The sequence below is a fragment of the Symphalangus syndactylus genome, chromosome 3 (genome assembly GCF_028878055.3).
Source record: "Symphalangus syndactylus isolate Jambi chromosome 3, NHGRI_mSymSyn1-v2.1_pri, whole genome shotgun sequence".
NCBI lineage: Eukaryota > Metazoa > Chordata > Mammalia > Primates > Hylobatidae > Symphalangus > Symphalangus syndactylus.
Genome location: NC_072425.2, coordinates 49509927 through 49527688, shown reverse-complemented (window position 1 = coordinate 49527688; position 17762 = coordinate 49509927). Strand labels below are relative to the sequence as shown.

At 45.0% G+C, this 17762-nt stretch overlaps 2 protein-coding genes across 11 annotated transcripts in view; one reads left to right on the top strand and one right to left on the bottom strand.

Annotated features, from left to right (window-relative positions):
• FANCC (FA complementation group C) overlaps positions 1-17762 on the bottom strand; it is a 226300-nt gene that overhangs the window by 29127 nt on the left and 179411 nt on the right. For 8 of the 10 annotated variants that reach the window (XR_008656597.2, XR_010120015.1, XM_055271845.2 and 5 more), the window contains 3 exons: positions 11868-12024; positions 3030-3082; positions 1628-1727 (listed from right to left, as the gene is read on the bottom strand). Coding sequence is in view for 8 of the 10 variants with exons in the window: in XM_055271845.2 (XP_055127820.1) it covers positions 1628-1727; positions 3030-3082; positions 11868-12024 (310 nt within the window). In the remaining 2 variants the exon portion in view is untranslated. The remainder of the gene's footprint in view (positions 1-1627; positions 1728-3029; positions 3083-11867; positions 12025-17762) is intronic. The other 2 variants (XM_063636219.1, XM_063636220.1) reach the window with 1 other exon arrangement.
• LOC129479166 (small ribosomal subunit protein eS26-like) lies at positions 80-460 on the top strand. The gene has a single exon (XM_055271849.2). The coding sequence runs from the start codon at positions 80-82 to the stop codon at positions 362-364; it is 285 nt and encodes a 94-aa protein (XP_055127824.1). The 3' UTR covers positions 365-460.

Here is a 17762-nt window from a genome sequence, read left to right as displayed (position 1 = left end):
ACAGCCTGGGCAACATGGTGAAACCCCATCTCTAATAAAAATACAAAAATTAGTGCTCCCTCCAGTCCATGCCTCCAATATGACGAAAAAAAGAAGGAACAACGGTCGTGCCAAAAAGGGCCGCGGCCACGTGCAGCCTATTTGCTGCATGAACTGTGCTCAATGTGTGCCCAAAGACAAGGCCATTAAGAAATTCGTCACTGGAAACATAGTGGAGGCTGCAGCAGTCAGAGACATTTCTGAAGCGAGCGTCTTTGATGCCTATGTGCTTCCCAAGCTGTATGTGAAGCTACATTACTGTCTGAGTTGTGCAATTCACAGCAAAGTAGTCAGGAATCGATCTCGTGAAGCCCACAAGGACTGAACACCCCCACCCCAATTTAGACCTGCGGATGCTGCCCCACGACCCCCACCAAAGCCCACGTAAGGAGTTGAGTCCTTAAAGACTGAAGACGGACTATTCTCTCAAGAAAAATAAAATGGAAATTCTACTTAATAAAAAAATACAAAAAGTAGCCATGAGTGGTGGCATGCACCTGTGGTCCCAGCTACTCATGGGGGCTAAAGTGTGAGGATCACCTAAGCTTGGGGGGTTGCAACTGCAGTAAACTGAGATCACATCACTGTACTCCAGCCTGGGTGACAGAGTGAAACCTTCTCTCAAAAAAAAAAAAAAATAGAAATATTGGCTAAAACCTGAGAGACCTATTTGACATTGGCGGGGGTTGTGATCTGGTGGAGCCAAGCATTGTAGCTCTGCTCTCGGAAGTCAAACTGCGGAGAGCTTCACAGGGGCCATGACATACTCTACAGATGAGATGCACCGGACCAGCACCACTCTCGACAGGCAATGTGTCCCATAAACATTACTTCTGTGGCCGTTAGAAATCAAGGCCAAATACAATGCTGAAAGGTGAAAGCTCTCTGGTAGCAAAGGTTCCTGTTTCACGAGGTCCCTCTAATTGGTCATTGACTCTTGGCAGCTGTTGCCCAGCCTCTGCTGCTGGGGACCTGGAGCACAATCTTCTGCAGGGTTCGGGCCTGGCCTCTGGTTTACTGACTCACACACACCTCCCACTCACTGCCCTTCCTCACTCCTCTTCTAGTTAGTCAAGCCTTTCCCAGGGTCACTTTTACCACCTCCTTTCCTGGAATCCAATTCACATTTGGGTCTCTGATAAGAATAAAGATGCTAATAATTAACAATGTCCAGGACTGCTTTGTAGTAAGTGCCCTTTCCTATTAATCACATGCCATATAGACCCCAGGGTGCCTCTTGTTGACCTGGGAGGCTCAGATGCAGCCAGAGGGCAGTGTCCCGCTCGGCAGACAGCGCACAACACAGGGCCAGGAAGAGCCGTCCTCCAGGGCCATGCATGCTGGCATGACAGAGTTCTCAGACACAACAGTAGACAGATGCTTCTGGGTATCAGGGCACAGGGCAGACAGAGCTTGATTTATGTTAAGTTAAAATGGCTTAACCTTTGTTGGGGCACTGATTAGGAACCTTTCTTTGTGAGCAAAACAGTCCATCAAAATTACTGAAAATAAAGTGCTCTTGTCCAAAATACTCTCAACAGCCTCTTACTCTCTGGGATGAATGAGTTATATATGTGATAGAACAAACCTGCTTGCTTTCTTTCTCCAGAGCTTCTACAAAGCACTGGGTAAACACCTGAATAGTGGCTATGATTTCCGGGGCCCCATCGGTTTCCAGGAGAGCACACCTGAACAATGCAAAGTCAGATCAGAACACGTTTAACGAGTAATCCGGCAAACATGAAAACCTGCACTGTATAAGGAAGAGTAGAAACACTTTTTTTGTGCCACAAGCTTCAGCAGTATCTCATCAGATTTCAGTCCTTGTGTGAAAACAGGATAAATCTGTTGCTCCCTGTTATCTTTTCTTTAAAATTGCAATGTGCAGAGCTCTCTTTCTTGGTTCTTAAATTATTAAGCAATGCAAATCCCTTCCACACAGGCTTGCATACTCTGTACAAATATTTTTGTATTGTATGCCTGGACACGCAACATCAACATTTTGCTTTCACAAGTGGAGACAAAGCTGCTCAAAGGGTAAAATGGATTGGTCCATCCACCCAGCAAAGTAGGAAAATAATCTGTGTGTACCTGGTTTCATTTCCATGCATTTTCATACAATTAATTTTTCTTTATGTTTGTTTAAGCAAAAAAAAAAAAACAAAATAAAACAAACAAAAAACTCTCAAATTTTGCTAGCTTTAAACCCCAAACACTATTCTGACTACTGACGAGTTATTGTTACAGTAAAAATTCCTTTCCCCAAAGTCTGCAGTCTGCCCTGCAGCCTCTGCTGCTGTGTGTTAGGTGGGAGGGGCTAGAAAGAGAGCTGATATGGGCTCCCCCGGAAGAGGGACTGGGACACTCCCAGGTGACAAGCTCCCCAGGGGCGTCCAGTCTTAGTACTCCATGTTTAAAACTCCCACTAACTGCCAGCCACAGCTCAGCTTCATGGCTGTCTCTTGCCGTCTGTAAATCTAATGCATTTCCCAAGAAGTACTCGTATTTTCAAAATAAAAGTGTAATGTGTTGTAAGAGAACATGCATGGTGTATTTTGCCTTTCAGAAGAGCTCTGTTAAGAATGACTTTTATTTTTTTGGCTTTCTTTAGCTTTAAAGTCTTTTAAAAATATTGGTCAGCCCTCATGTGGTGAAGGGAGTATATTGCTACCCTTTATTCTAAGCTGAGAAAAATCCTACGTGAATATTTCATGACATTAATATCTAACTTAATTCTGTGTTTCTATTATTATAATCTTTAAAGGCTAAAGAAAATAAAGTTATCTTAATTCTTAGGCACTGGCCTTTAAATTTACACTGATTTTTGAGTTTTTACCTCTAATTACCAAAAAGCTCAGAGGAATAGGAGGGAATCAGAAACTTTCATTTCCCCGTGGTACAGCCAGAGACTACCACAACATTTTCTGATTCATGTTTGGAGATGGAACCTTTTTTACATCAATTACTAGAAGAAACTGTGTAACATTTACCTGAACATCTCATCAACAACCCGGAATATGGCAGGGTGGCAGGCTGCTTGAGGCTGTAAAAGGAGAAGACCACGAGAATGTGAAATATCGCAAGCACTTTCTCAGAAACTTGCTATTATCAGCCAAAGGAGTTATTGGGAACTGCTGATGTCCAGAAAACTGGCATACTCCTTTTGGTTAGAAAAAAGAACCACTGCTGTACTGAAAACGCCCCACATACTAGTGCAGACGGTGGTCTCCCTGGGCAGGGGTTACAGGAAGCTTATTCCTCTGTATACTCCTGTATGTCCCACATTTTCTATAAAAGCTCAGGCGATCCATAATTCAGAATCAATGGGTATTAAGAGAAACTTTAAACATCCCTCTGCCTGCATGCCGTGGAGCCTGCCTGTACTGCCAGTTCTACTGAAGTCTGCCTGTGTGACCTCCTCAAATGGCTAGATGTGCCTCGAGGTCAGGCCCGTGCCTGCAGCCTGTTTATTCGGTAATGGGTACATAATAACTTAGAATTATTATTGGCAAACTAGTGACCACTACCATGCTGGACTAAATCACATCGCATCTTAGTGCACTTAACAGCTTGCGTTAAGATGAGTTACAGGGGGTTCATGAAGAAGAATAAAAGGTACCTAATTTCTCCTTGAATATTTCGGTGATGGGTTCTGATTATCTGAGTCTGCAGAAGCTGGCCTCCGGTAGCCCTGGGAGCTGGGGGGAGCTTCACTGGCCCAGTCCCTGGTTCCCTATCTTTTTGGCCAGAGCTCAAAGTATGAGACGATGCCAGATGAAAATGCCCATTTGTGTTCCAAAACAGATCCTTTACAGCAGGGTCCGTAACCTTTTTGGCACCAGGGACCGGTTTCTTGGAAGGCAATGTTTCCACAGATGGGGATGGGGAGATGGTTTTGGGATGAAACGGTTGCCCCTAAGATCATCAGAGGACAACCCAATTCCAGGCATGCGCAGTCACGATGGGGCTCTGGTTCCGTGGGAAGCGAAGCCCGCTGCTCTGACAGGGGCAGGTGCCGGCGGGAAGGCTCGGGGCTCCCCTCCGCTGTGCGCCCCGGGGGCGGGAACCCCTGCTTCATAGCAGCATTCACATGTTAGTGGATCAGGCGCTATCGTAAATTCAAGTCAGAGTGCATTTGATATGACTAGCTTTGGGAAACACTGTTCACAGGCCCCCCCTCAGCAAGAAAAAAGGGGGTGCTCTGCTCTGCCCGTGCCCTGGATCACACTGAGGCAGCACTGCGCCTCCTCACGGCCTCCCCGATGACATTGAGCCCGCGCCATCTAGCGTCCACTCGCCAGCACTGCTGGACCCGCCGGGCTCCAGGCAGGAGCTCTGCCACTTCTTCAGGACAGGATAATCTCCTTTGAATTATTTCAAGATTTCTAATTTGCAAGTTAAAATGTCCTATTCTTTAAATAATCTATGCTCCCTCATCCTTCACTGATGTGCATTTTTATCTAAAAGTAACCAACTTGAAATTCTTACAGATAAATTCATTATCTATGCAAGAAAATAATTTGGCAGGACCACGGTTCAAGAGAGGAGAGGCAGGTTATTTCGTGGCTTCGAACTTAGGCATGTCAGTTAATCTCCTGCTGCCCAGTCTCACTGTAAATAACAACAGTTATTAAGAGGTCACTGGATATAAGCACGGAAAATATAAAAGTTTCTGTGTATTCATAATGAAAAAATAAAACAAGGGAAAAGCAACCGTATGTCTTGAAGAAATGTGATTCATCTAAGTTTGCCACAGCAATTTTCAAAGTTTGTACAACAACATGCCTATTGAATAAGAGTGTTTAAGATCAAATAGCACTATTATGTGCCCACAGGCAGACAGATAAGAGCTTGGAAATGCGTTGATAGAAAATAAGATCAAACTTGAAAATGGTAAAATTGAATTTCTTTTTTCTAAATGGTCAAACTATCCCAGAGCCATTCTATAGGTTTGATGCTAGTAGAGAATCATTCAATACTAATTATAGGGATTTCCAAACAGCAAAGAAAATGATGATCAGATGTAGATTAGGGCTACCATGAAAACCACTGGGGGAGCAAGGAAGACAGCTCTAACTCAGTTTGTTAGAAGAGAGTAAGAGTTTAGATATGCTCCTCTTCTGTGCGCTGTTTTCTAGCAAAATTGCTCAATCCAATGTTTTAAATGCCTGCTGGCTGTGTGGAATCTGCTTGTTCTTCCCCATACAGATGGACTCTCCTCTTAGATTTCTTTCTTTCCAAATATTTCAGACCTTTGGCTACTCTCAGCCTGCTTCCACAACCCATTTTAGCTTTTAAAACAGGTAAGAGGCCAGGAGGCAGGGGAACCTGCAGAAACAGCAACGGCAGGCATTTTGATTTGAAAACCAATCTTTTTTTTTTTTTTGAGACAGGGTCTCATTCTGTTGCCAGGCTGGAGTGCAGTGGCGATCTTGGCTCACTGCAACCTCTGACTCCTGGGTTCAAACGATTCTCCTGCCTCAGCCTCCCGAGTAGCTGGGATTACAGGTGCGTGCCACGACACCCGGCTAATTTTTGTACTTTTAGTAGGGATGGGGTTTCACCGTGTTGGCCAGGATGGTCTCAATCTCCTGACCTCACCAAAAAAAAAAAAAAGAAAAAAAACAGTCTCCTTTGCCACCCTACAGCTGTGAACTGCTCCTTCTCATCTGCACCCCTCACCGATGGCTTTTAAAATGAGACTCTTTATACTTTCTGAGCACATAATTTCAGGGTCAGTGAGTCCCCTCATGAGGACTGGAGTACTACAGGTCAGGCATATGTCCCAGCAACATCAAATCACAAAAGCAATCTTAAGCTATTTTGGAAGATAATCTTCCAAACAGAATTAAGGTTTTAATACACGCTTCTTTGGAAGCTGTATCTTCCCCCCTAAATCTCTGTAGCATCTTCATGAGTGATGACGCAGGCATCTAACCTCTGATCCTGTTTTATTTGTAAGGTGGGGGCACTCCAGTAACACACCAGAGGTCACACTGCAACCCAGGGCTCTGAAACCCCATGACTAGGGCCATTATTTTTCTATAAAAGCGAGGAAAGAAAATAAACCTTTTGTGGTTTCCATCTGTTTGTTTTTCTCCATCCTACCAAAATCTGTTCCTTCTCAAGCTGTCTCTTCTCCATCTGGCCTAACGATTTCCACGGGCAGATCATTTCAACTCGAGGGGAGCTACGTCAGCAGAGGTCTTCAATAACATGAGTCTTGTCCTTCCCTCCCTATCTCCCCCAGTCTTTTCACTGAATGCCCAGGATGACTAGGGGGCGAAGATGGAGAGCTCTGGGTTCTGCCTTCCCTCTTGTATAGACCCGATTGTTCTGCTAGGTGTGCATCCCCTTGGGCTAACAAGAGCTTTCCCTCTGATCTCCCCTCATGGCTACCCAGAACTGCATTGTTTATCTCCCCTCCACCTAGAAAGACAGCCCATCTTCAACCCTCAAAACACAAGGGAAGACAAAGTCAACATGGAATCAACACACAATAACCATGGTCTCAATGTCTGTTTTGGAGGAGAGGCAAGGGAGAGGCCAACTTGTCACTCTGCACCATGAACTGTGCAAATTACACAGGCTCTTGTGCCCGGTCCTTGATGTTTACTTAAGCTGTTATTTTCATACCAACTCACCAATGATTATTACAAGCCACTTGCCACTTGAAAGAGGCCTAAGAACACAGAAGAACAGAATTCTCAGGAAGAAGCATTTCTTTTTTTCTGTCATTTGCTAATTCTGTGTGTGTGTGTGTGTGTGTGTGTGAGAGAGAGAGAGAGAGAGAAAGAATAGGGAAAAGGAGAGGGACAGAAAACAAACCAAAAAGGGAAATTAGACTATGATTTAAGGTAATTCACAGACAAAAGCAAATCCCTTTTAGAAAAAATAAAAAGGCAGTGAAGGAACAGAAAAAATTATCAAGGACTTTCCATCTATCACCTTTCATAGGTATATTCACCTTAAAAATAAAGAAGGAAATAGCAGATGACAGAGAAGCTGAAGTTCATTAAGCCTGGAATAGATTCTTTCCTGATATTTTCATGTACTTGCATGTAGCTTAAATATTTACTTAGGAAATGGGTCATTTAAAGAATCAGCTGATAGGCAGCTTCCCTCCAGTTTACCCAGCAGCCAGACAATCCCGTCCCACTGTGTAGCTGTTTCTGAGCCACTGTTCTCTCCACAGTGGGAAGCCCTTGTTGTTAATATGTGCATATTCACCACAGAATACCATTCTTCTTAAAAAGAAGATTCTTCATAAGAGTCATTTCATCAGTGAACTCCTCTACTGAATTGAAAAATGATGTGGCTTGAGAAAAACCTATTTATACAAAACCTTCACATCTATCATGTACAATGAGGCACCTTTATAAATATGTAGTTTTTATTATGCCATTTGCTTCTTTTCTATTTTCAAAATACTAAATATAAGACTCTAAATATCCCTTTTACATTTTCAGATCTATTTTGTTTTAAAACATTCAGGTTTCTTTTAACAAATTTGAGCTCGGAAAAATTATTCTTTCTTTTTAATCTTTACCAGATGTTGTTTATACACAAACAATTTTTTCAGTACTCCATAATGCAATTATTGTTTAATTAGTGATAAATCTGTCATTCCTGGGCTTAAGAACTTAACAAGTACCAAATGTACTTTTGCGTCTTAAATTTACATATGCTCTCCTCTGTGTTTGGACACAGAGGATGCCCAGCACCCCTCCCCCACCTGAAGTCCTTCTAGCCTTGCCCAGTGGCCTCTATCCAATTAGCCCGAGTAGCCCAAGCCGGAAGAAAGCTCCTCAGCTCCCTGCTGCTTCACAGCTCAGCCTGAGTGGCAATGACCCCTACGTCCACCCCTGCTTTGTTTTTGGGTTTTTTCCTCTCTCCCTTCATCTCTGGCCACAAGGTCTGTATCCCCAACTGCAATTCCAACTGCAATTCCATTGCAAGGAAACTTGCAATGTGGGCCTCTTTCTTCACAGAGACGATGCTGGAGGATCTGGTGCCCCCCTGAGGCTAATTCTGGAAAGTGCAACTCCAGTCCAAGACGCAGAACCTCCCAGCTTTTAGCCCCACACATCAGCCAGCACTACTGGACTACTGCTAAATTATCTACTTCAGCTCTTGTTCAATTACATGCACCACATTAAAGAGCTCAAAAGGAAGTGCTGAAAAGACTGAAAAAGCAGGAAAAGAAAACCCTGGCATGTTAGTGGAAAGCTATTTAAGCACAGCAAACTGACAATATTACCCAGGATGTAGAGTGAACTCTTCAGCACAATATTTTACCAACGAGGAGCTGCACATTGGGAGTCTGTGTAAAGGAAGTTTCTTTTTCTTTCTGAAGTGCTACAATTGCTACCTGGAAAATGAGGGAAAAAAACACAACCTATCCCATATCGAGGAGGATACTGAGGTATCTAGATGCTTTTTAGTCTTAAGTTCTTATTAGATAAAGTAATCTTTGGAATTCAGCCATAAAGATTTTTAGGTAGGAGAGAAAATGAAGCATATTCTGATATCAAATCTTAGCAGAAACAACTCTGCCTCCTGGGCGCCTCCTCTGCTCCTTTCTTTTGGGGACAAGTCTGCCTGGGAAGGTGAGGCTAGCTCCTCTGGACCCAGCTGCGGGCAGGCTCTGCCGGCAAATGGGAGGGCATGGGAATCGGGTACCTTCCGGCCCTGGCATGCAGCTTGCCAGCCAAGCACAGTGCCACCCTGACACCCTGCAGGCACTTTTCATTCCAATGTGGAATCCAAACAATAGCTTTCTGGGCTCCACAAACAGAATTGTAACTGGAAAACATAACATGCTTCTAATTTGGGGCCAGCTTTGGGAAACTGAACAATACCAAGAAGGCTGCATAATTAACAAGTGGCTTTCACTGCTGTCGGTGACATCAGTTTTTAAGGTCAGGTCTGAAGCTATGGATTATGGTCTTCCTGTGCCCATGCTGTCAAGGAAAACACAAGACCATCTGCTTTTGAAACGTTTCAGTCTGTACAGTAAATGACAATCTAGGGCTCGCTTGATGTAGGAGCTACCCACTGTGGCAGACAGCATGACTTGAGGGCAGTCCAGTCCACCACACGGAAGCCAAAGGGGAAGCCTCAAAAGTGAACGGGCTTTGAAAACTTCTCTTTTATTTTAGATGTTAAATACATACATAGTCATTTGGAACTCAGGTAATACGAGACTAATCCCTCATTATTCATGGTCTTAATGGAAAATATCAGACCTGCGAGTCCAAGAGGCCAAAGAACATTTGGGAAGGTCATTTCACTTTGTACAACCTGTACCACACTTTTATCTTTTCTTTTTGTTAAATTTTGGTAACTATAGAATTTCCAGGACTCATTCTGGATAGTCCCAAGAGAGAGAAATATAATTAACAGTGCTCTATATAAAACACAAGTTATGTAGACCATCACACTTTAATTACTCTCAGAATCCAACTCTAATGTAATAGGCATCAGGTTTCCTCTGGAGCACAGCGCAGCAGTCTCGTGCTATCTGAGTCTTAGAGATCTCTCTGATACTTCCGTACAGTCCTGTCACTGCACCAAGATACTGCACTGCGATAAATGAATCAGATGATGCAATTAGGAAGCAGGCTCTTCAGGTTACCCCTGCAATCACTTAGCCACGTCACAGGCCTATTCCAACCTGCCTGGCTTTCTGGCACTGCAGGCCCAGGATGCTGAGGAGAACAGCCCACACCAATCAGGGGCTTCCAGCCATCGTCTGTATTGTAATTACCTCCTTGAACCATGAGGCACAGAGAGGTCACATCCTGCCAATGCCACAATAAATTAAACCAAATAACACCCTCTAGAATCTCCCTTTAGCCATAATAGAAGCTCTGAATTTCTGCACACATGATCCCGGTAAAAGCTTTTGTAAGTCAACTGACTTCAAAGCTGTGTGACTCGTGGGAGATTACTGTAAACTACAAACTGGAGACTGAGCATTATACAGTTATGTGCAATGGGACGGCCTGCGTTCTCTGTCTTGCATCTGCCGTGCTCACCACAGTGCTGCTCAGGCATGAGGGCCACAGGCAAAAAGGACATGGAGAAGGTTCAGAGACGAATCCAAGGATTAAGGAAAGGCTGGAAAAAAGGCAATGGGACTAGAATTTTTCAGTAGGGAGAAGACTTAAGGAAAATGTCATAAGCACCCTGGGAACAAGCACATAACCCAGTTACTATTATTTTGCCACTGAAAAGGGACCAGAGAAACTGAAATCCTAGTACGCACATGTAAGTTAGAAATAGATTTAGCAGACAATAAAGGTAATTTATGACCTTGAATCACCAGGAATGGGCTGTCAGAGGGCTTCTGGAAGTCATGATTTATTTTGAATTGTACTGCAACCATTTTAAAATAAGGTGCATTCCGATTTCTTGCCTTAATATACGACTCTTTTTGGATGGTAAAGTTAGGTAGTAATTATCCTTAAGAAATCTGTTTGGGCTCTCTCAGTCTTAATATACACGTCTTCCTTTCTCTTCTATCGTGGTAAACTTTCAAGTCAGGTGGGATTAGTGAGTGCAGCCTGAGGTACAGGTGAAAGCAGCGTGGCTGTCAGCACCTGCAACCCTATGCACATTGCTCTGGGAGGCCAAGGGGAAGGGTGAAAGGGGCCATGAAACAAGGGGAGAAACGGGATTGAGGAGGAAGGCAACTGATTCCATTAGGATTTCCTTAAACAGTCTCCAACTAGAAAGAGAAAGAAAGAACACAGAAGTCCCAACTGAACTAAACAAGTTGAAGGCCTCTAGGAGGTAGGGGTTGTATGAGCTCAGGACAAGTGCGCACAGCCAACCTCAGGGACTTCCTCAGTCTCAGCTCAAGGGTGAGGGTGAACACTCCCTCCTTCCCAGTGTCCCGGCCACCAGCTAAAGACCGGACTGTTCACTGTGGCTCTTGGAACTCACTTTCTCCACTTGCAGGAAGCAGGAAGAGGTGGAAGGCAATCTCTGTGCCACATCCCTGCAGGTTACGAAAGCTAAAGGGAAAAAGGGCAGAGTCCACTGGAGCTCCTGGAAGACAGAGGCTGCGGCACCATGGCACCTGCAGGTTTCTGAATCATTTTTTCAGGGTGCCTTGGTCTTTATTCCTGTCCTTACAAAATGTGCTCCAATCCCACAGAGCTGCCTCCCACAAAGGAAGATGACTGGCGAGTCAGTGGTGGCGAGGGCCACTGAGATCCCAGGGTGCCAGACACCGGGCCAGGAGGTGGATGTCCACGTGGGCTGGAGTCCCCAGCTGCACAGTCCTGAGCAGGAAGGGAGCCGGGTGCCACCGCACAGTGGAGGGTGAAGGCAGGTGGCCTCACACCAAAAGAAAACTTACAGAAGTCTTAGCTGGTTCTGCTGCTTTAACCATTTTTCTGGGGTTTTGTGTCTCTTGAGTATTTCATCTTTCCTCTAGTGAAGAGCTACAAGTTTATTTTTTGAATGTTTTTAATTGATTCTTTCTCTTACTTACCCATAAGTTCATTTCCAAAACTTATTTTCTATGCTGAAATAAGAAATACTGTTTTTAAAAGTCTGTTGTGCAAATGTCAATTCTTGTGAACATGTGATATACAGCATATCAATCAAGTAAACCTCAGATCTCTCCCTGCATGCTCCAAGGATGCAGAAAAGCCCCCATGTTAGAGATTTCAAAAATAAAATGTAAATACATGATTATTTATAAAGGTTCCAATTGCTCTTCTGTTTACATCCCCCCCTTTCATTCTCTGACTAAAAGAAATGATTCCCAGCATCTCCTTCAAGGATTTTTCCCTTCATCAAAACCCAGCACGTACCAGCGATGAATCTTTTATAAAGCATTCGATCCTTCTCAGACAATTTCTCTCACTGGAGATTAGCTTTTCAAAAAGATGCAGCATTGCTTTTTCAAGGCTGGGAAGGTGCCGAAGCCAGAGGCAGACTACAGCCGACATGGGGAGAGAAATCTTCTTCCTTTCAGAAAGAAATAAACAAAATTTTAAGTAGAAATGGCTCACTGAAAAAAGAAGATTTAAAAAAGTTCAAAATGCAATCACTAATCCAATTTGTGAGACTTCTCATCATAGTCACAGCAGTGGTTAATAATTTATAGAATCAGTGAATATTTACCAAGTGCTCATTTGCAAAATAATGTGAATATGCTTCCACTTCAACTCACCTTAAGAAATCAGAAATGCTCAGGAAAAAAATTGCTTTCAAAAAGAATAAGCAAATGTCTAGTGATGGAAGAAAGAGGGAGCGATAAAGAACGGGATGGAAAAGGCCTTGTGATGCCCAGTCCCTAACTGAAGAAATAGGCATGTTCAAACATGTGTAATCATGCCTCACAATAGGGACGCGGACCTGGGTTTCAGTCCTAGCACCACTGCCTACTAACTGTATGATCTCAGAGAAGTTAACCTCAGTTTATTTATCTGTAAAATGGGCCTATCTCCTTCACAGTGTTCTTGTAATGCAACAACACACGTACAGTGATTAGCACAGTGCTTGGCACATAAATATTCAATAACTGTAATTATAATCGGTTGCTTGAAAGTTGAAAATATTTCTAACAATTTCAAGGCCAGATGCAGTGGCTCACACCTATAATCCCAACACTTTGAGAGACTGAGGTGGAAGGATCACTTGAGCCCAGGAGTTCAAGACCAGCCTGGTCAAATAGTGAGGCCCTGCCTCTACAAAAAAAAATTTCATTTTTTAAAATTAGCCTGGCATGGTGATAGCACACCTGTAATCCCAGCTACTTGAGAGGCTGAGGCAGGAGGATCGCTAGAGCCCAGGAGGCTGAGGCTGTAGTGAGCTGTGTTCACGTCACTGCACTCCAACCTGGGTAAAAGAGCAAGACCCTGTCTCAAAAGAAAAAAATCCAATTTCATATATGGTGGTTATGGCCTAGTTGATGCACTGGACCTTAAGTATGATACTGGATAGGTTAGCAGGACTGGGGATCAAAGATTCCTTTAAAAAAAAAAGATGCAAAGTCGTGCTCTCTCACCCAGGCTAGAGTGCAATGGTGTGATCAAAGTTCCCTGTAACCTCAAACTCCTAGGCTCAAGTGATCCTCCTGCATCAGTCTCCCCAGTAGCTGGGACTACAGGTGCACATCACCACATCTGGCTATTTTTTTTCTTGTAAAGATGGGGGTCTTGCTATTTTGCCCAGTTTGGTCTTGAACTCCTGGCCTCAAACAATCTTCCTGCCTTGGCCTCCCAAAATGTTTGGATTACAGGCCTGAGCCCCAGTACTCCCCAGACACAACCATTTTGTGTAGCTACATTTGTTTATAAAGTAAAATATATTAAGGTCCTCTTGTGTCAGTGAACTGGGGCTCCACTTCCCCTCCCTGGAAGGAGCATGAGGGGCACGTGTCTGACTCTGAGCCCCGATTGCTGGCTCTGGGATACAGTAGAGCTGTCCCCAAGAGCCACCTGCCCTTTAGCTGCACATCCCAGACAATGGGTGCTTCCCAGTGGGTGCTTTTCAAACTTGATGTCTTTATTCATTAATCTCCCTCCTGTCTTGCCCCAAGAAAAACAAGCAAATAGAAATGAAGCCAAATGTACACAAATCTTGAGGTGGGGAAAAGAGGGCAGCATGTGTGTCCCAAGGCCTGACTTTCCAGTAGTCACTGTCACCCCCTCCCACTCTCTGGCTGCCACAGAGGCTACTGCTATTAATAAGGAAAACTAAAGTGGGGGCATAAGCTCCCCCTGACCCAACAACCCCTTCAAGGCCTGTCCCTTCACCATGACTTTTGGGCCACTTCTCTGCAGAGCTGGTGTGAAGCCCAGCAACTGAGTCCAGGGACAGGAAGGGACAGAGCAGGGGACATGGGGAGCAGTTCCTAGAGGTTTCACTTTTTCTGCTTGCTTGGTGTAGCTCCTGCAGACCTTGTCCAGGGTTGACCCTGGGGCAAGAGCAGCAGGGAAGATGCTGAAGACCCGGGGAGACTGCGGAGGAGCTGGCAGAAGGCAAGGGGAAGGGAGGGAGGGCACATTCACCTCAGAGCCTTCTGATCTCACGTTCACACCCTGAGCTTCAATTTGTCCAGGACCCATGGGCAGGCCTCGTTCCTCATCTCCCCACCTCCCATACTTGGCAAAGCCCTGCCATGGTGCCACACCCCCTCAATACTGGACATGCCATTTACTCAGATGAAAAGAAGGGAAGAAATGATTTCTGGAGGATTTACTAAGAGATCAGTTTGAGGTGTGTGGATTTGGAGTGTCTTGAGGCACAACCAAGCAGAGATATTCAATAGGTCCTTGAATATCCAAGGTGGAAGCTCTGGGAGAGGAATGGGCTGAAGGTACACATTTGGGTGTCAGAACCCCAAGGGAGGAAGCTCTGAGTGCGGAGGCAGGCAGGGGAGGAGGAGCAGCTGCAGACGGCAGGAGGCGCAGAAGCAGAGGACCCTGTCACCAGAGCATGAGAAGACACAGGCTTCGGGCAGGAAGTGTGCCTCTGAGCAGTGCTACAGAGGGGTGAATGAACCCTGGGTGTGCCAGGCAGGCCCTGGACGGCAGCGCATGGCAGACAGAGGAGAGGAGTGGAGGTGAAGCCAGGACTGCAGACAGGACTTCAGAGGACTGGCAGTGACCGGAGCGATCCCAGACGGCGGCCCAGAGGTGGGGCATAGTGTGCTCCTGAAAGGCTGCCAACGGGCAAGGCGCAGAGGAGTGGGAGAGGCTGAAGAGCAGTGGCTGGAATGATGCTGTTTCGCTTGCACTTGAATCCTCATAACAGCCCTACAAAACAGGTACAAAATCATCCCCTCCCCGCACAGAAGAGGCAGCTGAAATCAGAGAGGACCAGGACTCGCAGCAGGGCGGCTGAGGTTGGAGTGAGTACAGGACCACGTTGGCTCTGAGGAGGGGTGCAAGAAGCCGGGCCTGGGCTCAGCAGAACAGCGGGCAGCTTTACTGGGTGGGCCAGACGCCGTGCCTGTGCTTATGCCCCTTGTGAAGAGGAAAGGCTTTTCCATCCAGGTGGTCAGCCAATTCTAGCCGCATCAATGGAGCCCTGGGGAGGGGTTCCTGTCCAGTAATCATGGGGAAGCAGAACACCCCTGGGTGTGGAGAGGGTGCTCATAGCTTCTCATGGAGCCAGGAAGCTCTGAATAGGAGAGTTCACCTCTCAGTGGCTCCTCCCTTCTCAAGCAGCAGTGCTGACTTTGACCAGCTTTCCTCATGCCTTATCTTTTCTCAGGATCCATGTAACATGAATCTGTACATCATTGGAAAGGCGTTTCACTGCAATGAGAGGTCTTCTGCCAGCACCACATCCTGGCCGAGAGCCATGGCATGGTGTTTGTCATTCATCCCGCCAGGTGGTGGTGGGGAAGCTGCTGCAGCACTCGGGCCAGGCCGCCAGGAGCAGCAGCAAATTCACATGAACCAATGCAGAACCGACCTATTCTGTTTAGCATAGTCACGCAAGCACACGAGTCACACTCCAGTCAGTAAAGCGCGTGATGCGCCCACTCTAGTTTGAAAACGATGTGTGTTAATAGCTGTCTTTTTATTAGAGCCTTGATTCAGAGCACACCCTACTAATTGCTGTGAGTGATTACGTTTATGGACCCGTGTTTAATATTTGGATAGATTTTGCTCTAAAACCTCAGTAACTTAACTCTTTGTAATCACTCCTGAATGAAGGAATCGCCGAAGCAGTATCATCTTGATATGTTGCCTAACAGAATTTGGCCGAGCCAACATATTTGCATTCTACATGGTGCTCTGAACCAGGCTGGCTTTAAATAAACAAGCAAATCACAGAAAAAGAGCTGCAAATGGCCTATAAAAATGTGCAGCTCTCTAATCCCAGCACTTTGGGAGGCCAAGGCGGGCGGATCACGAGGTCAAGAGATCGAGACCACAGTGAAACCCCGTCTCTACTAAAAATACAAAAAATTAGCCGGGCGTGGTGGTGGGCGCCTGTAGTCCCAGCTACTCGGAGAGGCTGAGGCAGGAGAATGGCGTGAACCTGAGAGGCGGGTCTTGCAGTGAGCCGAGACTGCGCCACTGCACTCCAGCCTGGGCGACAGAGAGAGACTCTGTCTCAAAAAAAAAAAAAAAAATGTGCAGCTCTCCCATCTAATTAACAGTAAAGGAAGGGAAACGCACTGACGCGGTCTCAGTTTCACCCTCTCCGTGTAGGTGCTGAGAAGAGTGACAACACCCAGTGCTGGGGTAGGCAGAGGGTGTGCCTCCTCACAGGCAGGCAGGCACTGGCTTCACATGGCCAGTCATGTGGTGCCACTGAAGAAAATGCAAGACACACACCCCTCTGTGTTAATCATCGTACTGCTGTGAATTTCCCTGGCAGAAACAGAAACATCAGTTTAAGGATATTTACTGCAATCCTTAAATATGATAAGGACAAAACTATAAACACTGCAGTGTGCACCCACGGGGACGGCGGAACAGAGTGTGGGCCTCATGCCACGGGGTATACCCCTATTTCAAATGAGCTGGATCCATGTCCTGAGAGGGGTATTTAAGACACGCTGGTTAAAAAGCAGGTTCTGGAGTGATGTGGCTATGGTGTAATGCTGCTTTTGTTTTGACAATGAGCAGACAATGGCTTTATATGGACTTTATGTTTAACAAGCATAAGGTATGGCTACCAGAATTACTGCAGGGTGAGAAGGAGGAGGTAATGAACATTTTCTGTATATGCCTTGTGCTGTATTGTTTGACCTGATAAAATGAATATATATATATATATATATATAAATATATAAATATATAAATATATATATATATATATATATATATATATATTCATTCATTCTGTGGAAAATTTAAAGGGCCAATAAAGTAAAAAAGAAAAAAATGTTTTTAGGGAGACTAAAAAATTTCATTCTGTTCAATGTGTTAGTGACAGAAACGCTAAGGTTGTCCTTTTTCTTCTCTATACTGGTTCCATCCATCCTGCCTGGAATTGACCAAAATCATGAATTCAAGAAAACAGAGTAAGATAAAAACTTGACTCCCCCAAATCCCTACCTAATAATTGGGAGAGTTTTCTGTATCGTAGTTATGTTTTAGGAAATAGGGTGGACATTTAGAATTTATGTGTAATACATTACTATTTTCTCCTTTAAAATAATGAGCAGTAGACTTCCAGTCAGGGCTCCACCTAGAAATCTGATTTACAGTGACAGCGTCTGCCATGAGGCAGGGAGGCCTGGACAGGACGCTCTCCCCTGTCCAACAGACTCTTCCAAAAGATGCCTCCTTGACATTTAGAAAACTCTACTTTGTTTCCCCCAAATACTCAGTTTAGTGAGGCAGTTGTGTTTTCTCATCCTTTACAAAAAGAGGTAGCAGGTAAAGAAATTGGTCCAACTGCTTACTAAATAATTTTGGCTCCAAATATTTTTATAGCTACAAAAAAACAAAACAAAACAAAACCAGAATGCAGAATTAAATTCACAAGAAAGGTTCTTGATGAGGGAGGCCCATCTGAGAGGTTGTGTTCTAAAGCTGTCTGAGCCGTAGAGGGGAGGCCGGGGCTTCCTCAGCCAAGACAAAGGTGCACTGGCAACAGTCCACCTTTTCAAACCAGAAAGAGATCAAGGGTGTTTGGGTTGCCAGAGAAACTCACAAAACTTGGATTTAACTGTTGTGGGGAATTGCTTAATTCCAAGGAACTGAAAAGAACACTGTTTGATCCTAAAGTTGTAT